A 23,693-nucleotide genomic window follows, 5' to 3' on the forward strand; every position below is an offset into this window, starting at 1 on the left:
ATTCCTGCCTGCAGTAGTAGATATAATGGTCATCTGAGTTAAATTCAACCATTCCAGTCCATTTTAGTTCACTGATTCCTAGAATGTCAACATTCACCCTTGCCATCTCTTGTTTGACCACTTCCAATTTGCCTTGATTCATGGACCTGACATTCCAGGTTCCTATGCAATATTGCTCTTTATAGCATTGGATCTTGCTTCTATCACCAGTCACATCCACAACTGGGTATTGTTTTTGCTTTGGCGCCATCCCTTCATTCTTTCTGGAGTTATTTCTCCACTGATTCCAGTAGCATATTGGGCACCTAATGACCTGGGGAGTTCCTCTTTTGGTATCCTATCATTTTGCCTTTCCATACTCTTCATGGGGTTCTCAAGGCAAGAATACTGAAGTGGTTTGCCATTCCCTTCTCCAATGGACCACACTCTGTCAGACCTCTCCACCATGACCTGCCGGTCTTGGGTTGCCCCGCAGGCATGGCTTGGTTTCATTGAGTTAGACAAGGCTGTGGTCCTAGTGTGATTAGATTGACTAGTTTTCTGTGAGTATGGTTTCAGTGTGTCTGCCCTCTGATGCCCTCTTGCAACACCTACCATCTTACTTGGGTTTCTCTTACCTTGGGCGTGGGGTATCTCTTCACAGCTGCTCCAGCAAAGCACAGCTGCTGCTCCTTACCTTGGACGAGGGGTATCTCTTTACTGCCACCCTTCGTGACCTTCAACGTGGGATAGCTCCTTTAGGTCCTCCTGCGCCTGCGCAACCACTGCTCCTTGGGATGCTCCTCGCGGCCGCTGGCCCTGGCCTGGGGGTGGGTGGCTCTTCCCAGCTGCCGCCCCTGGCCTTGGGCTTGAGGTGGCTCCTCAGGGTCACCGCCCCTGGCCTCGGGCGTGAGGTGTCTCCTTCCAGCCCCCGCCCTTGGCCTCGGGCTCGGACGCGGGGTGTCTCCTCCCGGCCTCCCCTGACCTCGGATGCAGAATAGCTCCTCCCGGCTGCCCCCCGCCGACCTCGGACGCGGGGTAGCTCCTCTCGGCTTCCACCCTGACCTCGGACGCGGGGTGTCTCCTCCCAGCCGCCACTGACTTTGGACGCGGGGTAGCTCCTCTCGGCCGTTCCTGCGCCGTCGCAGCCTGGCACTCTAGGCTGCTGCCCCTGACCTCAGACGTGGGGTAGCTCCTCTCGGCCGCGCTTAGTGCTCCGGCTCTCGCAGCCGCCTGCGCAAAGCTTACCCACTAGAACTACTTATATATATATTTCTAAGAGACAAAGAAAGAACTTGCAAGTTTTCTTAAGTAAATGCTCAAGAAAATTGAAGCTGGAATAAGTCTCCACCCTTATTTTTATCAGGGAGAATTGAACCTCTGTATTTTTTTGGCTGTGCTGCACAACTTGTGGAATCTCAGTTCCCAGATTAAACCTGGACCGCAACAGTGGAAGTCCAGAATACTAACCACTAAGCAACCGTGAACTCCCTTGCGCCTCTTATTTTTAATTTGTTTTTGCCCTTACATGCTTACATTGATGTAGCCATCCCCAGGCTCCCCACCCCTTTCACTTGGCAACCACTGTATTTCTCCATCTCTGTACTCTTGATATGAGCATAGAAGTTATATAAATGGAATCATACAATATGCAACCTTTGGAGATTTTTTTTCATTCAGCATAATGCCCTTGAGAACCATTCACATAAATAGCTCATTCCTTACTTCATTGCTGAGTAATAGTCCATGGCATAGATGCACAGTTTGTTTAGCCCACTCTATCCTACAATAAAAAATTTAACCCCATAGTTATACTGTATATCTATTTATGTACTCTAACCCCTTGGAGGGCCACAAGCCATTGTAATATCTAAGATTTTCTGACTTTCCCTCCACACAGAAGTTTTTGCCCCCTTGGGGTGATATTGCCCCCACTGAGAATGCATATTCTAAGAGTTTATTCACTTGCTCTTCTCTCTTGCTCCAGTTAAATGCTCACCTCCAGATGGAAGTAGAGCGACTTATAGTCCAAGACTATGCCATAGAACATCAGAAATCAATTGTCCCTGCTTCCGTGGATGACTTCTACCATCGGAGTCGCCGTAAACCAATCAAGTAAGCGACCTTCCCTGTCATGTTTGTTTCAGAATGTAGCAGAGCTGATGATGTCCTCCACCAGAGTGCTCCTTGAATTAATGGTTGATCATGTTGGGATGAAATCCACTCACTTCACATATCTGCTGTTCTCCAGCAGCCAGCCAGCCAGGCAGGTCTCTGCCTCTTAGAAACCTCCCACTTTATGTAATAGACAGGCTGGGCTTCAGGTTCTTAAGGACCAGCACTGACTGCATTTCAAGATGAGGGCTAAAGCAGAAGTGTGGTCTCCTGGGGGAGGTGTCTCATCCCTGGCCTCCATTCTGGAGAGTGGTGGTTCTCCCAGAAGTCCCCACAGCAGGGACTTCTGCAGAGGAAACAGACGAGAGCCTCACACTGTCTCACATATGGAAACACGAGTGGTAAGGAGAGCTTGTTCACTGTTTCAGAGTCCAGCTACCAGAATACATCCTGGACTTTGGCTACATCATCCTCGGTGACGTCCAAACCCACATCATCAAGATCACCAACACCAGTCACTTTCCAGTGTCCTTCCATGCAGAGAAGCGTGTCCTTCATGACACAGGTGACCAGGCTGGAGACCCTTCCTATTGTACGCTGTCATTTCTGACAAGTTGCCCATCTGTACTGTCCTGGAGAGGTGGTTATGTTTCTTCCGGGGTCAACTGAAAGAAGTGTTGGGCTATTAGTCAATACTTTGAAGGATTGTCCTGCCTCAAATGGGCTCTCTCTAGAGCAGCTCTTGATTGCTACTTTTCCTTCCCACCAAGAAGTTTTGTTTGTCTTGGTCCAGGCTTTAGTATTGAGCTAGATCGTGTGAAGAATCTGCCTTACTGTGAAACAGAAACATTTGAAGTGCGATTCGACACACAAGGGGGCAACGTTTCTGTTGGCAACAAAGAGGTCATTCTGCCCATCAAGGTAAGACGCGCCACTGGGTCCAGCTGATCCTCCCCAGCTTCCAACCCTGCTTGCTGACCACCCTGTGATGATCCACAGCTATTTCAAAGCCATGAGTCTTCCTCCGAGCCTGTGCTATGTGGTAACAGTGATTTTATGCCCACTCTAGGTGGTTGGAGGGCCACCAGTTCACATCTGTCTCCAAGCCAAGGTGACCGTTCCCAGTATGACACTGTCTTGTGGAAAAGTGGAGTTTGCCACAATTCAGTGTGGACAGTGCCTTGTGCAAACTATTCAGCTTTCCAATCATCTCCAAGTCCCTTGTGAATGGTTTGTCCAGAGCCATAAGCAAGTTGTTAGCAAGGTAAGTGAGTTTTGGCCCATTGTCGCATTTTTTCCATCTCCATTTATGCCAGTTTTATAATTCTAGACTTTCACTCTCTTCGTTTCACCCTCCTGCTCAAAAACTTTCAGTGACAACCACTGCCTCCTGAATAAAATGTCGGCCCTCAGCCCAACACTCAAGGGCCTATCAGGTCATGCTATCTGGTGAATATCTTATTTATCTTGGTGTCCCTGGTTCCACACATCCCCTGACACCTGGGAGGTAATCAGTAAACACAGGTTGAGTGAATGGAAATGGAATCATTTTCCAAAGAAAATGATCTAATTGTCTGACATTACTTCACCAGCTGGAGAAACACATGCCAAAATACTTAAGACGCAAACTATGTGCTGAATTAAAGCCAAAGACACGGATCTTTGAGATTCAGCCCACTTCTGGGGTCTTGGATCCTGGTGAGAGGTCCAACGTGCAAGTGAAATTCATGCCCAAAGAGGAGGTAAGCTTTAAAGAAATGTAATCAGACTCCCCAGATCTCTTTGAGATTTACTCAAAGTCCATACTTAATTGATCTCCAGGGAAGCTTTGAGTGATCTGTCCCTCATTGTTCTGAGTATGACATCCAGTACTCTGGTTCATATAGGAGCTGTTGTCCTGGTGGTTAGGAGCACCGCTGCTGCCGATTCCTATCTAACACCCTGACATCTATCAGTAGACATGGCTTAGTAGCCTTCTTCCTTTGTGCTTGGAGGGAGCATGATTTTGGACAAATTACTCAGCCTCACTAGACCTCAGTTTGCTCACAGATAAAATGAAAAATAATAATATCATATGTCCCCAAATCCCTTATTGCAGTTTCAAAATCCAATAAGATCTAAAAACGGGGGCGGGGCAGGGAGGAATTTCATAAGTTTCAGACCCAAATTCATTTGGCAGAAAAACCTAATCTGAACTGACATGAAACTACTTAACCTTTATTTACCCGCCTTGGTTTGCAGACTCAAACACTATAGCCACAGAAATAATAATGTGCTTGATGCCAGGGGACCCTGCAGAGGATACTTTATAACATAGGGCATGTGGTATGTTTACCTTTTTAAAAACCTGAATTTTTAAAGCATCTGGCCCCTAGGGTTTCAGGTAAGACATTATTGACCTGCAATAGCTACCTCCAAGGGTCATTTTGAAGAGGAAATGAATGAATGTAAATAAAAGGCACAGCATTTTGCTCTACATGTACTGGCTCAATATCTACTTACTATTATCATCAGTAGTTGTGACAATAATAAGTACTTCCTGATAAACATACTCCCTGGGCCTCACAAATGTCTCTTTTGCAAACACCATCAACACAAAGCTACTCCTGACAAAGAACACAGTGAAAAATAATAAAACCCTAGAACCAGAGAGGATCTCAAGAGGTTACACTGTAAAGACTTTTGCTTGAAGCCTAAGGCATTTGGAAGGTGTTTTTCCTCTATTCTTATAAAAGAAGAAATGGATGTGAGTTTTATAAAACACCTATAGTTAACTCCTGTTTTCCAGGTAACAGCTCTGATGAGATGCTTAAGAATCTAGTGAGAAGAAAGAAAAGTGAATGGTTTCATATCTGATTCTAAAATAGAGTCCCTGTTTCTATCATTGTCAAAATCTCTCTGATCCTTTAAAAGAAAAGAAAACTAACGTGTTTGTCATTCTTAGGAAGTCCTAAGACCATCAGCGAGGTTACTCAAGATTTTGGATGTCTTACTGAATGAGAGAATTATCAGTAAATATAGTAAAAAACATAATTTGTTTGCACAATTCCACAGATGCTGAATTAGAATTGATCAAAATTAATAAAGTATTTCCACCAAATGGGAGAGGAAGTTTTTAAGCATCATTTTTATTAAAGTATAGCTAACTTACAGTATACAATGTTGTGATAGTTTCAAGTGCACAGCAAGGTGATTCAGTTATATATAAATATATATATATATATTCTTTTTCAGACTCTTGTCTATTATAGGTTATTAAAAGGTATTGAGTAGAGTTTACTGTTCTATACAATAGGTCCTTGTTATTTACCTGTTCTGCTAATAGTAGATTGTATATGTTAACCCGAAAGGTTTTATCTTTGCCCCACTATCCCTTTTGGTAATCATGAATTTGTTTGCTGTGGCTGGGTTTATTTCTGCTTTGTAAATGAGTTCATTTGTACCACTTTTTTAGATTCCACATATGTGATAACATATGATATTTGCCTTTGGCTTACTTCACTTAGTATCTCTAGGTTCATCCATGTTGCTTGCTAATAGTGGTATTTAATTTTTTAAATTCCATTGTACATAGATACCCCATCGTCTTTATCCATTCATCTTTTGATGGATGTTTAGGTTGCTTCCATGTCTTGACTATTGTGAACAGTGCTGTTATGAACATTGGAATGCATCTTTTCAAATTAGAGTTGGGAGAGGAATTTATTGGCTGTGTACAAGGGCTTTCCCAGGTGGAGCTAGTGGTAAAGAACCCACCTGTCAATACAGGAGACATAAGAGAGGCAGATTCAATCCCTGGGTCAGAAGATCCCCTGGAGAAGGAAATGGTAACCCACTCCAGTATTTTTGCCTGGAAAGTCCCATGGACAGAAGAGCCTGGCAGGCTACAGTCTATATGATCACAAAGAATCAGACACGACTGAAGTGACTAAGCTTCAGGAACTTGTTAGCCTTGGAATCCATACGATCCACACCTTTATCTGTACCAGCACTGGGAGCACAGAGAAATTATTGATATCCTCACTAACAACTCCTAGACATTATAACGTGTTCTGAATACAAGGAGATGAATGAAATGTTTTAGAAATATTTCCCTAAAAAGCAGTTAAAATATAGAAGTTTGGATCACATAAGATGCTAAACCCATAATTAAATAGAAAAGCTTCATAGCCAATAATTCGTTTTCTTACTCTCTCCAACAATAGATATTTTTTGAACTTGTATCTACGTCCTTACACATTCCATCCATCTGATTTTCCCCTTTAAACTAAGGTATTCAAAAGCTCCCCAAAGTGCTCAGTCAATCATGCCTTTCAAGCCCAAGCCATGGGCCCAAGTTTCACAATAACCTGGGCATCTGGTTAAAAGTGCAGAATTCCCATCCTTTCTCTGCCAAGTCAAGGTCTGTAGGAATGGGCCTGCGAATATGCATTTTAATAGATTTCTCAGTGAAACCAGATTAGGGTAACTGGTGTCACTGTCACCTGGTATTTGGATTGTAATTGTATGAGATGAATTGATTGCCCTAGCTGATCATCTCTGTACAGTTGCTTAACTGTGTCTTCAAATAATAGAAGTATGATCGTTCAGATTCCCTAAGAAACAGACTTGGAGTCAAGAATTTGAGTGTAAGCTGTAGGAAGTGTTCAGTTAAGTCCAGTTCAGTCACTCAGTCATGTCCGACTCTTTGTGACCCCATGAATCGCAGCACGCCAGGCCTCCCTGTCCATCACCAGCTCCCAGAGTTCACTCAGACTCACGTCCATCGAGTTGGTGATGCCATCCAGCCATCTCATCCTCTGTCGTCCCCTTTTCCTCCTGCCCCCAATCCCTCCCAGCATCAGAGTCTTTCCTAATGAGTCAACTCTTCGCATGAGGTGGCCAAAGTACTGGAGTTTCAGCTTTAGCATCATTCCTTCCAAAGAAATCCCAGGGCTGATCTCCTTCAGGATGGACTGGTTGAATCTCCTTGCAGTCCAAGGGACTCTCAAGAGTCTTCTCCAACACCACAGTTCAAAAGCATCAATTCTTCAGCGCTCAGCTTTCTTCACAGTCCAACTCTCACATCCATACATGACCACTGGAAAAACCATAGCCTTGACTAGTAGGAAGTGTAAGGGATACTAATAGAGAAGTAGAAAGTGATCAGGAAAAGGAAGGCAGCTAATAGGGTGTGAGAGTGAGCCAAACAAAACAAGCATCTGAATCTGTTTCTGTTGTGTGTCGTGTAAAACTGATAACCACTGGAGAACAAAATGGATTCTGTTTAGATTAAGAAAGAAAACTTTTCTTATAAAACATCATGAGAGCAATTTAGATTAGAGTGTTAATGCTGGGAATCTAGCACTACCTTGGACACTGGATCTTAATCCCACTGGAAACTCAGAGAATATATACAAAATGCACATTTCAGAATTTTCCTTCCCCAGGAGTGAGGGAGCTCAGGTCTTCATACAGTAACTCCCGGGAATCGTTGATTGAGGATTGTTCCCAGAAGGTGTTATTTCTCCGGCATTTCTGCCCTGCCCTGCCCTATACTTATGGGATGCAGGGCCCATGAAAGGAGAGCCCAGAGGTGCAGATAATGTCAGTGGGACATCTGAGCACATTGGAGGTTCTGAAGGGTATGAGAACAACATTCTGAGGACTGTGATAAAGCACTGGTACGGTGCTAGATTCCCAGCATTAACACTCTAACCTAAATTGCTATCATGATGTTTTATAAGAAAAGTTTTCTTTCTTAATCTATAAACAAAATCCATTTTGTTCTCCAGTGGTTATCAGTTTTTACATGACATACAACAGAAACAGATTCAGAGGCTTGTTTTGTTTTTTTGTTTCCCAGAAATTCTACAGCCAAACCTTGGTGTTCCAGATTTCCCAGAGCACTCAAAAGCTTACTCTGCTGGCGGAGGGGCAAGGTCTAGAACCTCGCTTGGAATTTAGTCCCTCAGTTCTGGAGCTGGGGCCCCTGCTGCCCTACGCAGCTGGAGATGAGGCCGAGGTGGTGGTGAAAAATCCCTGCAGCTTTCCCATTGAGTTTTACTCCTTAGAATTTGACCAGCAATATCTTGTAGAAGAGAAGGTGAGCACAGACTGAAACCAAACTCCATTTTCCTACACATGCTGTGCCCTGCCAGGTACTCTTCTATCTGCTTGGACAACTCCTGACCCTTGCTGTTTCTTCCTATGAACCCTTCCCTGTCAATTTAAAGACCACTTCACAGTCTTTCCTGACCTACTTCCCTTGCCTTGAGAGAATTCATTGCTTCTTTGTGATCTCATTATACATTTTAAACAACTAATTGAAAGACTAATTCATGCTTATAGTTAAAACAGTAAAGAACATATGCCACAGTCATTGTATCTGAAGTGAGGTTCTTGTGGACAGCATATATTTAGGTCATCTTTTTAATATACTCTGGCAGTGTCTAAATTGGGGTATTTATATATTACATTATATTTAATGTAATCACGTTAGGACTTAAGTCTGCCTTTTTCCCCCCAGTTGGTTCTGGGCTGCATATTTTACAATTTTTCTGCTTTGTCCATTTTTTTAAACTTAATTTTTTTAGAGCAGTTTTAGATTCTCAGCAAAATTGAGGGGAAGGTGCAGAGATGTCTCATATCTACCCTCCCCCGACACAGGCATAGCCTCCCTTATTATCAACCTCTCTCACTAGAATGGTACATTTGTTACTATTGATGAACTTGTGTGACATCCTAACCACCCAGAGTCCATAGTTTACAGTCCACTTTTGGTACAGTTTAGGGATATAGACAAATGTGCAAGTATCCATCATTACAGTGTCATATGAAGTATTTTTATTGTCCTAAATATCCTCTGTGCTCCACCTGCTCATCCCCCCTCTTCCCAACCCCTGGTAACCATTGACCTTTTTCCTGTCTGTGTAGTTCTGCCTTTTCCAGGATGCCATATAGGTGGAATCGTATCATATGTAGACATATGTTCACTTAGTAGTATGCATTTAAGATCTGCCTCCTCTGGACTCTGCACCAACTTGGGCTTTGAACATTGTCTTTACATCCAGTGTTTATGCTCTGCCCAAGTTGGATTCTGTATCCAGAAATTTTCCTCCAAGTGGGACTCTGTCCCTCTGGAAACAAGCTTCTCCATTAGGTAATATTAAGTGTTCAATGGCTTGTGTTGGCATGGCAGCCTTCAGTGTGGGCCAGGGTCTGGGGGAAGCAGAATCTGAGGCTCTGAGATTTGCATGCAGAAGGTTTATCAGGGAGCGGTCTCAGGGATGATGCTGTGAAGAACAAGGACCGTAGGCCTGGGTAGATGAGAAGATAAACTGTGACGACGTGGCGCAGGGAGTTCAGCTGATCCCACAGGACACTGTGCACCTGGGCTGGCTCTGTAACGCTGGCCTGGTTGAAGCAAGTTGCCCGGGCCTTTGTGTCTCTATGTCGGCCAGTCTTTGGACCATCCTTCCTTTCCCCACTGATCTGCTGTGCCATCTCTGTCTTGTGTCAAAGCTCTGCATAGACATGGGTCTATTCTGAGCTCTCTCCTCTATCTCAGTTTGTCTGTCCCGACATCTATACCTCCCAGTCTGTTGCTCCAGCTTCATAAGTCCTGATATCTGGTAGGACAGTCCTCTCTGTTTTTCTTCATTAGCGTTTTAACTATCCTTAGCCCTCTGTTCTTCCATGTAAATTTTAGAATAAGCTCATTTAATATTGATTTTCAAGCAACTAAATTTGGTGATCTTGGAGAATGGTTACCTAACTGATTTTTCACACCAGTAACTTAGGAAGTAATTGCTTTCTAGGAGTTGACTTTACTGTCTTCTATACGAAATATACATATACCCTAGAGTAGCTGGATTTAGTAGAAAGAAAAACAGGTTGCCGCAATTAAACTTGACTTCCAGATAAACAATGTGGGACAGATTCATACTTTAAAAATTATCAGTTTTTTATCTGTAATTCAAATTTAACTAGGCATCTTATGCTTCATCTGACAACCCTAATATACATCTGTCTCTGTGTTTCTCTCTCAAACATACATGCACACACATACACACACACACACGTATACACATACATACCTAATGCCATTGTACCTGTTTTTCTCTATATCCTCTATTTATGAGACAACCATTTTTTTTAATAACATGTCACTCAAAGTGGATAATTGAGTTCCTTACTTTTGTCAATGGGGAGGGGGGGGAAGAAAAACAGTAAATGTTTTTAAAACAAGGAGAAAATTCTTTTCCACAGGGGAAATACCCAGACACAAAACCCCCTATATCCCCTATCTATATCCCCCATATCCAGGACTCAACCTTACAATTTAGACCTCTGCAGAGGACTCTGCCCTTTGAAGTCCAGAAAGTATTTGTACACACCCCAACCTTGGGTAGAAGTAGGGCTTTCATGAGATGGATGGCAGGCCCACCTGGGGCTGTGGGGAGGAAGCTTCCAGTCAGACCAACAGCAACTCCCATTCTCCTTGCGCAGATCTTGCGAACACTGAAGGGCTATGATTCCTACAACTCTCTGCTGCTGCCTCCTCGCCTTCCGGGGGAGAAGCTGCCCCCAGAGGTGTATGAGTACTTCAGGGAGATAAAGCGGTCCAAAGAGGAGCAGATGAAGGTGAAATATCTGGAGAGTCTGGCGCAGGAGAACGGTGAGAACTCAACGGCTCTGGAGCCCCTGGCTTCTTTAAGATATCTCTATTGGGAGATGAACCATTTACTGAGCACCCTCCAGGTGCCAGGCAGGCTTCAGGTGTCCTGGGGATTTCCTTTCTAACCCTTACAGAATGGCCCTGTTGTCCCCATTGTATGGATGCGCACGCTGGGACACTTTCTGCTCTCACTGGAGTCTGGTGGGGAGTCAAGGCTTAAAAACAGCTAATGCAGACATAGAAGGATGCTTGCTAGATGCTTGCAAGCTCTGTGCCGAGGGCTTCACACATACAAATGAGAGAGGAAGCACTGAAACGCCAGGCCCACAGTTTTAAGTGGCAGAACCAGCACTCAAGCCCAGATGTCTGTGACTCTGGAGTCCACGACAGTAACCACTCTACTCCACAGCCTCCAAGTGTGTGCCTAGGTGATGCAAGGTGATCCGTCACACAGGGCACACATTAGTGCCCTACGAGAGGTAGGGGTGGGAGTTCACATGAGGAAGGACCCTCCATGATCATAACCTCTATCACAAAGCTAGACTGTACTCTTATAAACTTGCCCTTTCTTGCCCAGCATCCCCAAGCTATCCGTCATCTGCCCAGGGGCCCCCTTGTGTACACTTGAACATCAAGGTTCCAGGGTGACCTGCAGGGTGACCTGTAGGATCATGTAGCTTGTTGGGGTGCTTGCTTGTCTTCCCTTCTTCCCTGTGCCCTCATCCTGGAAATTCACCTTCTCCATTCTTTCTTTTGCATAATCGTCATCATGTGTATTTTCTTCACACCCATCTCCCCCTCTAGACAAGAAGCCCCCTAAAGGCAGTGACCATGTATTCCCCAGTGTAAACCCAGTGCATGAACCAGCACCTGATACATCGCAGTGCCCGATAAATGTGTGCTGTTAAAGCGAATGAATGAAGCCCATTTCTCCTGCCCTTAAAGCTGGCTTACTGTCTCTCAGGGAGACAGAAGCTAGTTGGAGAACATTAGTTTGCTCTAAAAGGAGAGGAGAGAAGAAGGCTGCCTGTCCACCTAGTCTCCTGGTTGTATTCACTGAGCATATTGTTCTCCAGAACTGCCAGTGCAGATACCACAAACTGGGGGGCTTAAGCAAATGAAACTTATTTTCTCATGATTCTGGAGGCTAGAGATCCAAGCTTAAGGTGCTGGTGGAGTTGTTTTCTATGACCCTCCCCTCTTCGCTTGTAGATGGCTGTCTTCCCACTCTGTGTTCACAAGGACTTCCCCCTGTGTGTCTGTGTCCCAATCTCTTCCTGTAAGAACACCAGTCGTGTTGGGCTGTGGATGGATTGGGACACTCACATGACCTCATTTTAACTTAATTACCTGTTAAAGGCTGTGTCTTCAAGTAGTCACATTCTGACATACCGGGGTGGGGGTGGGGGGCTTAGGACTTCAGCAAATGAATTTTATGGAAACTAGTTAAGTCCATAACAAACACCCATTGTGTTCTGAGCACTGAGCTGACGTGCTGGAAGGGAGATCAATGAATCCAGTCCCTGCCTTCCAGAGCTCACAGTCAGGAAGGGTTGGGGGATGGACCCAGAATTGCCTGGTGGCCCGAGGCAGAGAGCCCTGAGCTTTTAGGACAGAGAGGATTTAGTGAGGGTCAGGAAGGGCCTTGTTGCTCTCATCCCCATCCTCCACACCTTTCCATTTGGCCCATGGAAAGTTGGTCTGGAGCTGCGACCTGAGGGCCAGCAAGAGTCCAGGGAAGCGCTCGCCCTGCTCCTCCCCAGCACTTCTCTGAGCTCCTGCTCACTCTGCTGTCACAGAGAGGGTCCGTCCTCTTCTGCTTCCAGACCATGTCCAGGGAAGGCTAGCAGCTCCAAACTGCACTGCTGCCATTCCCAGGAGAGCTACAACCTCTCTGACTCAAATCCAAAATTAAACAGAGGATGTCTTAGCTCCAGGGCAGAGCAGACCTTGAACAATGACAACCATCTCCCCGGTCCTCTTCCTGACTCTTCCTGTGTGCTTCCTCTCTTTTCCCTCAGCAGAAGAGGACGACGGTCCCTTGTCAGAGCAGGGCACTTCGGCAAGCACAAAGAGGACCTCGCTCAGCCGAGGGATCTCTGTGACATCCAACCTGGAAGAGCGGCACATCCCAATGGTCGAGTCCAAGACCTACCCGGAGGAAGAGGAGGATGAGGATAGCCTGGAAAAACTCATGTTGCAAAGTAATCATGCATTTTAATGTTCGGGTACCAGTTCCTTCTAAGCGCCTTTCACCTTTCTCCATAAAACACATTTAACTAGCACAGTCATGCGTTAATTCTACAGTTTGAGTAGGCCATCATTTATTTAGCCGTGTCCCTTACGATTGCAAACACTAGTTTCCAGTGTTATTTTTAAGCAGGAGAGATTCCCCCAAATGGGATTAAGAATCAGAGAGTAATCTGTGTTTTCAATTCTAGTAGCTAAGGACAAATTATTAGCCAAAAAGGGTGCTTTCGTCCGCTGAGGTGAGTGACGCTGGCAGCAACATCTGCAGCAGATTGTGCTGGTCATTTTAAAATAACATATAGGTTAAGAAAAGCCACCCCATTTTCATCAGAACCCGTGTGAATTGTGGGTGTATCCACATGCACGCATATGCGCACGTGTATTTTTAATTTGTAGCTGACAAGATTCAGAGTATTGACAGCCACTCTGCGGAGGAGGTTGGAGAAGTAGAGAACAACCCAGTGAGCAAGGCCATTGCTCGCTACCTGGGCATTGACATCTCTGCAGAAGGCCGCATGGCCAAGAACCGGAAAGGCATCGCCATCATCATCCATGGGACGCCCTTGTCAGGTATGCACAGGCCTAAAGAGTTTCCCCTTTGGGATAAATTTACAGTGAAATTTGCATGTGCAGTTTTTGAAGCAATAAAATACTCTTCTGTTTGAGATTTAGGTAACAAAGGATTATCCCTAAATTGTTACATTGCCAACTTTAAAGATACAAAGTTAGAGAAAAGGCAGGGACATCTCATTTTTAATTAATATATCTCTGAATTGTTAGAGCTTGTATTCTTTCAATAATTTAATAGCATTAAAATATTAAAGAAAAATCCAAGACATTAAATCATTTAAGAAGAGTGGTGGGGGAAATATGTGCAAACTCTTTGCTGCTGCTGCTGCTGCTAAGTCGCTTCAGTCGTGTCCGACTCTGTGAGACCCCATAGACGGCAGCCCACCAGGCTCCCCCGTCCCTGGGATTCTCCAGGCAAGAACACTGGAGTGGGTTGCCATTTCCTTTTCCAGTGCATGAAAGTGAAAAGTTAAAGGGAAGTCGCTCAGTTGTGTCCGACTCTTAATGACCCCATGGACTGCAGCCCACCAGGCTCCTCCGTCCATGGGATTTTCCAGGCAAGAGTACTGGAGTGGGGTGCCGTTGCCTTCCCCACAAACTCTTTGACCTTGCAGTATTATTTCTAAAAATTTATCTTAGGGAAGTAATCATATGGACAAAGACTAACTACGTTCGGTGTTCTCTGCAACATTGTCGGCCATACTAAAAATTTGGGAGCAGTTGAAGTACACAGTATGAAGTATACGGTATACTAGTATGGGGGACTAGTTAATTAAACCATAGTATGTTCTCTAGGAGATGACTGAAGTGGCTTCATACGCGTGCATGCATGCATTCATGTAGTGAATTATATCACCTTTAAAAACAGTGTCCTGTACACCCATTTTCATGGCAGCATTACTCACAATAGCCACAAGGTAGACACAGCCCAGCTGTCCATTGATGGATGAGTGGATAAACTAAAGGTGGTACAGTGGGATATCATTCACCCATCAAAGGAGGGAAATTCTCACACACGCTAAAACATAGATGAACCTTGAAGACACTATGCTAAGTGAAATAAGCAAGATGTGAAATAGCAATTACTGTTTGATTCCATTTATATAAGGACCCTAGAGTCATTGTATTTATAGAGACATAAAATAGGATGGTGATTTCCAGAGGCTGAGCAAAGGGAGGAATGAGAGCTTATTATTTATTGGTACAGAATTTCAGTTTGTAAAGATGAAAAATGTGGGAGATGGATGGTGGTGATGGTTGCACAACATTGGGAATATACTTAGCTTTTTAAGCTGTGCACTTAAAAACAGTTAAAATGGTAAATTTTGTATGTATATTATGACAATTTTTAAAAGTACCATTGAAGTGCATTAAATGAATAGAAAAAGGTTCATGATATATCGTTTTAAGTGGAAAAAAAGTCATGCTTACAATTTGTAATCTCTGTTCATTTCCTCTTGCTACTGTAACAAATAACCACAAATTTAGTGACTTAAAACTTTCTTAAGAGTTCTGGAGATCAGAAGTCTAAAATGGGTCAACACGGGTGCATCCTTTCTCGAAGCTATAGGGGGAAGAATCCATTTCCTTGCCTTTTCTTGTTTCTAGAAAAGTTATCTGCATTCCTTGGCTCATGGCCTCTTCCTCCATCTTCAAAACCAGCCTCAGAGCATCTTCTAGTCTGTCTGTTTCTGTCTCTCTGTTTTCATCATCACATCACCTGTTCTCACTCTGACCACCCTGCTTCTCTTGTGAGGACCCTTATTACACTGGGCCCACCCAGATAACCCAGAGCCCTCCCCCACATCAAGACCCTTAATTTAATCACACCTGCAAAGTCCCTTTACCATGTAAGGCACCATGTTACAGGCTCTGGGCTTCCCTGGTGGCTCAGACAGTAAAGAATCTGCCTGCAGTGTGGAATACCTGGGTTCGATCCCTGTGTTGGGAAGATCCCCCGGAGGAGGGAAAGGCTACCCAGTCCTGTATTCCTGCCTGGAAAATCTCCATGGACAGAGGAGCCTGGTGGGCTGCAGTCCATGGGGTCACCAAGAGTCAGACACGACTGAGCGACGGAGCACAGCACATCACAGGCTTCAGGGATCAGGATGTGGACATCTTAGCGGGGGGGATTATTCAGTCTACCACCTAGCCCACTACTTTTTTTTTTAATAAGAAATGTAAATGAAATAGTTACAGATGCATAAATAGCAGCCATATGTTAACTATAATCTCTCTGGATGAGTAAATTATGGATCTTTTTTTCTTCTGTTATTTCTGAATTTTATGCTTTCTTTTTTTTTAATGAGCAGGTATTTTTAATGAGAAAAACAGACATCAACACAAATTATTCTTTAAACCAAAAAAGTCTCTTCCCAGTAGAACGAGGGAAGTAAGAGCTACAAGATTTTTAAAGTTCATCTTCTAGAATCACTTTTTAAGCGGAGGAGACAATCCAGAGGGAGTGTGGATTGCCGTAACACACGGCTATTCAGGGGCAGGATTAGGGCCAGAACCCCCAGTTATGACTCCTTGCTCAAGTCTTCCCTCTTTTCTTGGCTGCCGCATGAGAGACTTAGAGGCCGGGACCTTGGAGAGGCCACTTTATAGGAGCCTCTGACCTAGAAACTTCTGTTGAGAACAATGAGCAAATGAGAGCTGTGAAATTCAATCCTCTGCCCTTGTTTTGTAGGAAAGTCAGCCACCGCAGTCAACATGGCCAGGTACTACAGCGCTGCCTGCCTGAACCTTGACTCTGTTGTGCTGGAAGCCATCTCTGACAGCAGCAATGTCGCAGGCATCCGCGCCCGGGAGCTCTGCATTCGGGCTGCTATAGAGCAGTCCATGAAGGAGGAGGAGTCTGGTGAGAGCCATTTCCTCTGACTCTTTGTGGCCAACTGGCCCTAATCCCACTGGCGATGCTCAGTTTACCCCCCCTCCCTGGGCTTTTCTCCCACAGCTCCATCAAAGGCTGACTTACAACGTGTCGCCCATCAGCAGCCCAGAGAATTCTCTCCCACAGACATCCACTGTCCTGGCTGCCCAGTGCGCTTGGCACTACAGCGAGCAGGGCGCATATGGCCCACATCTTTGTGGGCGACCCCTGGAGCGGGGACTGACATGCAGAGCAGAGGACAGTATGTAACAGAAGTGCCAGCTTCTGCAACAGACCAAGTTTGAGATAATTGAGTCCCAACAAGCATTTGGGGAAGTTTTCAGGGAAATGGGCCTTGAAGGAGGAGAATGTTGACAGGCAAAGATGAAGATAAGGACATTCTAGACCAAGAGAGCAGGGACGGTAAGTTAGAGGTGGGAAGACAGGTTGCAGGCAGTCACAGTTGACCTTAGTGCTGAGATGAGGCATTTGGATTGTATTTTGAAGGAAAAGAGGAATTGGGCACTTTTCACCCTGTGGGAGAAATAGCCAGAAAGTCACAGGAGGAAAGGCACTCTCGTGGTGTCTTGTAAATAAAGCAGTAGTGAAGCTGAATGTGAGTGGGGCTGAGAGTGACGTGCATGGCAGGGACTTGAAAGAGGGGGAGGCGTTTAAGGTGGCCACACTTGATGATCACTCACAGAAACCAGAAAGAGAGTTATGCCATTTACCAAGTCAGGGAACATGGGGGAGGAGAAAGTTTGCTGGAGAGGAAAATTAGGTTTTTAAACCCCATAGTGGTAGTACTTACTGCTAAGTACTAAGTAGTATGGCCTTACCCATCAGAGGTTAAGAATCCTGACTCCCTCAGATCCTCTAAAGACGTGCGGGGCAGGAGAGCAGCTGCTCAGTGTGCAAAAATCTATGGACCATAAAGCTGAGTGCCTGCTGAGAGTAGGCTCATTCTTGTAATAGGAATGCTTAGGACAGCATGATGTCATTCCTAATGGTGTCCCACGCTTACTAGTTGGTAGACCTGTCTGGGGCTTTTAGGAGAAATGGGAAATTCTTTGCTGGGAAGATGAGAGAAACAGCTTTTTAGTGGTATAGGGAAGAAAAAAAATAATTTTCTCTCTACTTTTCTGATTTCTTGACTGAGTGCCCCTGTAATAAAAAGCAAATTAACAAGAGAAGAACAAGTTTATTAACATGGATGCTTCATGTGTCCATGGGCAATACTCAGGGGGGAAATGAGTGGCTTTTAGAATTCAGGAGTAAATGCCACCTAACAGGGAAAGGAAAGGGGGTTGTGGTCCTGTTAGGGGAGGGTCAGTGGTTTTTAGGAAAGATGAAGGGGCCTTAGAAGGATGGGTGGGAGGTATGATGACTTCTGATGGTCTGGGTGTAGTGTGGACTTGAGTCTTTCTTCTGCGATGAGAGTCCATCTCCCTGGTTGATGAAACTTCCCTGGACAGGATCTGTGACAGTGGAGCTTCCTAGGGAGACTGTCTTCCAGTGGCTGGGGGGAGGTCAGAGAAAGCCACTCCTTGCATTTACTGCTTTTTTCGAGTGTCTACAGCTTAGAATAGCCAGGATATCACAGCAGCATGTTTCGAGGTGGCATATCCTGAGCTCCGATTGTCTTTCTTTGGGGGTGGCATATTCTGGCACCCTTTAGTGGGAACCCCAAGCTGCATCATAATTCCAGTTCTGTTAGATTTTTTTTGATTTCCTTTTCTGTCAAAGTGCATTTCTCAGAGGTCTTCGGAGCTGTGTTGATGTCCCTTGACAAATCGTAAATTTGAACTCCCTGAGAAAGTAATGTCAAGCTAAAGGCTTAATGATTGGGAGAGACTTCCTCAACAAAGTGAGAGATGTGGCTGCTGAAGTATAGGAAATCAGTTCAGAAAGTTCCAGAAAGAGAAGAGAGAGATGGACACAGGGCAGGATGGGACCTTGGAGAACACTTATCTTTCAGGAGGAGGCAGAGGCAGCGAAGCCAGGGAGGTGGAGAAGGCAGAGTGAGGGTCAGAGGCAGGGGCAGTCAGGGGGCTGCTGGAGGGGGGCCAGAAGGACTTCCATGCCTCTCCAGAGCCCTAGTTAGGAGTCTGGGGGACCCTTCCCGCTTTATTTTTCTCATAGCCCTTATCCCTAGTTAACATACTATTTATCCTACTTACTCCACTGTCTGTCTTCCCCCCACCCCCACAGGAATGTGAGCTTCCGAGGCAGAGATTGGTGTTAGTTTTTGTCACTAATGTATTCCTGGCATCTAGAGCAGTGCCTGGTGCATAGTAGACACAGTAAATATTTACAAACATGTATTAAATCAGTAAGTGAATATGATCAGAGATGGCTGAAAGTTCACATTGAATAAAGAGGACAGCTATAGTTCATAGTTCAGAAGTCACTGGTGACTTCATAGAAAGCCCTTTCAATGGTGAGGGTTAAACCCAAAGCTACATTTGCTATTTGCTGTGAAGTCAGCTGGCTGTACTGAGGTGGAAGTGACCAATCTAAACCCATGGGTCCCACACAGGACCCGCTGGCTGCTTGAAATGTGCCAAGTCCAAACTGAGATGTGCTGTAAGTGTATGATATGTGCTGGATTTTGAAGATTTAGTGAGAATAAAAGGCTGTAAAATAGCACAGTAATAATCATGTCAGATTTCCTGGGCAGGCAGTTTCGCAAATGATTACCTTCTGGGCTGGAAGAGAAGGTGGGGCAGAGTCTCGTGGAATCCCCTGAGTAGATGAACAGTGTAGGCCGGGGCTCCAGCCCAGATTGGGCACACACCCACCATCATCACCACCCACCCCCAGTGGCGGAGCCCCTTCTCCCAGCCCTGCTGGGCCAGCCACAGGTGGAGGTGGCTGCACCATCCCCAGAAGAATCACACTAGGTTTCAACTTGCCATCCTCCCTATTATTTCCTTATTATCCTGAGGTGATTTTCAATATAAACCCACTCTCTCCATGTAGCCCAGGAAGCTGCTGCTGTGAGTCAAAATGCCGTGGGACAATTGCGACTGAGCAGTGAGACCCTGGGCAAGTTAACTTCGGAATCCACTCTGCTAACTCCCGAAGTGAAACCTACCAAGCCTGTGCGTGGGAGTGTGCTGCTCACCAAGGGCAAGGCAGAGAGCCACGGCTCTGGGTCTCAGAAGCAGCATCACCAGCACGCGTCCGAAACGCCCCAGGTACAAATCAGGGCTCCCCAGAAGGAGGGTTGGGATCCCCCCTCCTGCTTCCCCCTAATCCCCCTCCTTCTCCTACCCCTCCTCCTCCTAGCATCTCACATCGGGTCAGCACAACCTCATTCCTACAGGTGCCCTGGCCAGGCAGGCCTGGGTACTGCCCTGTACCACTCCTGGTGTGAAGCAGGTCAGGTCCTGGCAAAGTGAAGATAAATAAAGCAAAACCCTGCACTCAGGCTGAACTAAGAGCCTGATAAGGGTGATCACCACACATTTTATTTGCAATAAAATGAGATTAGGACAAAAGAAGTATGTAAAAAGAATTAGGTTAAACCATCCAAAATTGATATGAAATTGATAGTATTCAACCACTTGAGACCTCTGTTGCAACAACTTCATATGGTTCAACCTACTTCTAAAGGAATGTTAATATAAATTGTGGGAGGGCTAATATAAATTGTGGGAGGGCTGCAGGGGAGTCTTGAAAAGTCATAAAGAAGTCAGAGAGTTTGAGTCATGTGCCGAGGGACTTCAAGAACAATCTCGGCTGAATAGCAGGGGCTGAAGCCAGAGAGAGTGGGTGGCACAGTGGATTGTTGGTAGGAACCAGAGTCAGATGAGTGCACGCTTCTGAGATATTTGGAGAAAAGATCAAATAGTCATTAGAGGAGCAAACCCAGGGTCAAGAGAGTGCTTTCTGTGAACGGAGGTAGAGGAACAAGCAGGTTCTCTGAAGATAGGAACTCCTGGAGAAGTATAAGGTGATGATCTTCCCAAGAGCGAAAGAGATCCCAAGGAAATGTGGCGGGGGAGACCAGGATTAAGCACAGCTGAAGGAAATTGGTGCCATCTTCCTCTAGAGCCAGTAAAGGTGTGCAAATAGATACAGCTACTTGTGGGGGAAGCAGGGTGGAGAGTGAAAGTGAACAAATGTTTGAATGAATGAACAAATGTTTGCTGTTCAATACACATACAAGGCATCTTCCACAGTGTTCCTACTTGAAACTTACAGCAGTTATTCAAGTGAGATAGGAATCTTCCAGTTTACAGTACAACCTGTATTTTATAGATGAGGAAATGAGACCCAGAGAGTAGATGATTTTCCCAAGGTCACCTGGCCTGTTAAGTGGAGAAGCTGTTGAAACACCAGACTTCTGGATTCTGATTCCTGATCCTTCTCTCTCGAAACAGGTTTCCTCCAGCCCTCTCCCCTCGGGGCCCACGCAGCGTCGACTCAGTGTCAGTGCCAGTGTTGGAGGTGATACTGGGCTCGTGAGCTGCGTGCTCCCTGAGGAGCTATTCACTCAGATCCTGGCCGACCGAATTCAGGTACGTCCACACCTACCTACATGGAGATGCAGGGCTTACACGCCTGTCCCCCTGCTGCAATGCTGAGGTTCTGAGCCATTGCCCACACACAGCAGCTCAGAACCCAGGGGCCTTGGAGAGGAAAGATGGGTTTCTTCACCCTCTTTCGTCCTTTTGATAGCCGTCGTCAGTCTCTGACCCTGGCTGTCTGCTGGCTGAAACCACACTCACCTTAAGGACCAGTGAGCAGAAGGTAGCACATTCAAAACACACACATATACAGAGTCATGGTACAGCACTCAGAAGTACGTTAAAAATCATAGCATGGAGCCATGATAAGTTAGAATTTGGAGTGATGTTAATTGTGGTAAAAATAAGTGTTTACATAGCTCAATTGGTAAAGAATTACCTGCAGTGCTGGAGACCCAGGTTGAGTTCCTGGGCCGGGAAGATCCCCTGGAGGAGGAAATGGCAATCCACTCCAGTATTCTTGCCTGGAGAACCCCATGAAGAGAGGAGACTGGCAGGCTACAGTCCAGGGGTCACAAAGGGTCAGATGTGACTAAGCTACCACCACCATGTTATTAACTGAGAAAATCAGATTATTAAATAGTATGTAAACCATAGTTATATTTCTCTAAAAGTATTTATAAATGTGTATCATACACATAATAAAAATCCTTAAAACACATGTTAATTGTGGTTATCTTTGGCTAGCAAGATTATAGGTTTTTAATCTTCATACATTTCTGAATTATTTTATAATGATATATGGCTCTTAAAGTCAGAAACACAGTAACTATTTCTTTTTGTTTTGATTTTTCATTAGTGTTGTTCAGTTCAGTCATTCAGTTGTGTCTAACTCTGCAACCCCATGAACCACAGCACACCAGGCCTCCCTGTCCATCACCACCTGCCAGAGTCTACCCAGACCCATGTCCATTGAGTCATTGATGCCATCCAACCATCTCATCCTCTTTCATCGCCTTCTCCTCCTGCCCTCAATCTTTCCCAGCATTAGGGTCTTTTCCAATGAGTCAGATCTTCGCATCAGGTGACCAAAGTATTGGAGTTTCAGCTTCAACATCAGTCCCTCCAATGAACACCCAGAACTGATCTCCTTAAGGACAGACTGGTTGGATCTCCTTGCAGTCCAAGGGATTCTCAAGAGTCTTCTCCAACACCATAGTTCAAAAGCATCAATTCTTTGATGCTTAGCTTTCTTTATACTCCAACTCTTACATCCATTCATGACCACTGGAAAAACCATAACCTTGACTAGACAGACCTTTGTTGGCAAAGTAATGTCTCTGCTTTTTAAAATGCTGTCTAGGTTGGTCATAACTTTCCTTCCAAGGAGTATATCTCTTAATTTCATGGCTGCAATCACCATCTGCAGTGATTTTGGAGCCCAGAAGAATAAAGTCAGCCACTGTTTCCCCATCTATTTGCCATGAAGTGATGGGACCGGATGCCATGATCTTAAATTTCTGAATGTTGAGCTTTAAGCCAACTTTTTCACTCTCCTCTTTCACATTCATCAAGAGGCTTTTTAGTTCCTCTTCACTTTCTGCCATAAGGGTGGTGTCATCTGCATACCTGAGGTTATTGATATTTCTCCTGGCAATCTTGATTCCAGCTTGTGCTTCATCCAGCCCAGCATTTCTCATGATGTACTCTGCATAGAAGTTAAATAAGCAGGGTGACAATATACAGCCTTGGTGTACCCTTTTCCTATTTGGAACCAGTCTGTTGTTCCACGTCCAGTTCTAACTGTTGCTTCCTGACCTGCATACAGGTTTCTCAAGAGGCAGGTCAGGTGGTCTGGTATTCCCATCTCTTTCAGAATTTTCCACAATTTATTGTGATCCACACAGCCAAAGGCTTTAGCATAGTCAATAAAGCAGAAATAGCTGTTTTTCTGGAATTCTCTTGCTTTTTCCATGATCCAGTGGATGTTGGCAATTTGATCTCTAGTTCCTCTGCCTTTTCTAAAACCAGCTTGAACATCTGGAAGTTCACGGTTCACATATTGCTGAAGCCTGGCTTAGAGAATTTGAAGCATTACTTTACTAACGTGTGAGATGAGTGCAATTGTGCAGTAGTTTGAGCATTCTTTGGCGTTACCTTTCTGTGGGATTGGGATGAAAGCTGACCTTTTCCAGTCCTGTGGCCACTGCTGAGTTTTCCAAATAGGTATTATACTTATAAAGAAAAGAAAACTAGATCATCAGAATTTGGGAGGGTTTGCTCCTTATGGATTACAGAAAACTAAATTGCTTACCAGGTCCTAGAGACCTGTATTTGCTTTGGTTTGCCAGAATGGGCCACAGTATTAATTGCACATTTAAGTAAACAAAGATCAGACTTGAGTTTCCCAGAAGAGGAGGAATGTAATCACCAGAAATGATTCATGTTAAGGTTTGAACTCACTACTGCATTAAAGGTACCATTGCTCTCAGCTCATTTGAACACAGTGGTCTAGTACGTGTGCAGGTGTTTCATACAGCCACAGTAAAGGCTGAGACCACTGGTAAAACCCAAAGTAAGCAAGGAGAGCTGCGCTGCTCATAGTACTGGCCTGTGATGAGATACAGAGTTTGCGCTACTTCCTTTATTGACAAAGTCTTCCCTATGAGGAAAAAAAAAATGGCAACTAAACTAAACAGTGTATGTACTGATTGCAGTAGTTGATTTTCTGACCCAGATTCTCGTCTCATCAGAAAGTGGTAGTAATCAT

General features: G+C 44.9%; 1 protein-coding gene across 1 annotated transcript in view; it reads left to right on the forward strand.

Moving 5' to 3' along the window:
* HYDIN (HYDIN axonemal central pair apparatus protein) overlaps positions 1 to 23,693 on the forward strand; it is a 317,377-nt gene that overhangs the window by 220,710 nt on the left and 72,974 nt on the right. Inside the window, 12 exon segments of the mRNA XM_052656756.1 lie at positions 1,967 to 2,094; positions 2,523 to 2,659; positions 2,888 to 3,015; positions 3,164 to 3,358; positions 3,687 to 3,836; positions 7,940 to 8,179; positions 10,585 to 10,753; positions 12,778 to 12,957; positions 13,400 to 13,573; positions 16,266 to 16,436; positions 19,431 to 19,648; positions 20,837 to 20,974. Of these exon segments, the coding sequence (XP_052512716.1) occupies positions 1,967 to 2,094; positions 2,523 to 2,659; positions 2,888 to 3,015; positions 3,164 to 3,358; positions 3,687 to 3,836; positions 7,940 to 8,179; positions 10,585 to 10,753; positions 12,778 to 12,957; positions 13,400 to 13,573; positions 16,266 to 16,436; positions 19,431 to 19,648; positions 20,837 to 20,974 (2,028 nt within the window).

The sequence above is a fragment of the Budorcas taxicolor genome, chromosome 18, assembly GCF_023091745.1.
Source record: "Budorcas taxicolor isolate Tak-1 chromosome 18, Takin1.1, whole genome shotgun sequence".
NCBI classification, from domain to species: Eukaryota; Metazoa; Chordata; class Mammalia; order Artiodactyla; family Bovidae; genus Budorcas; species Budorcas taxicolor.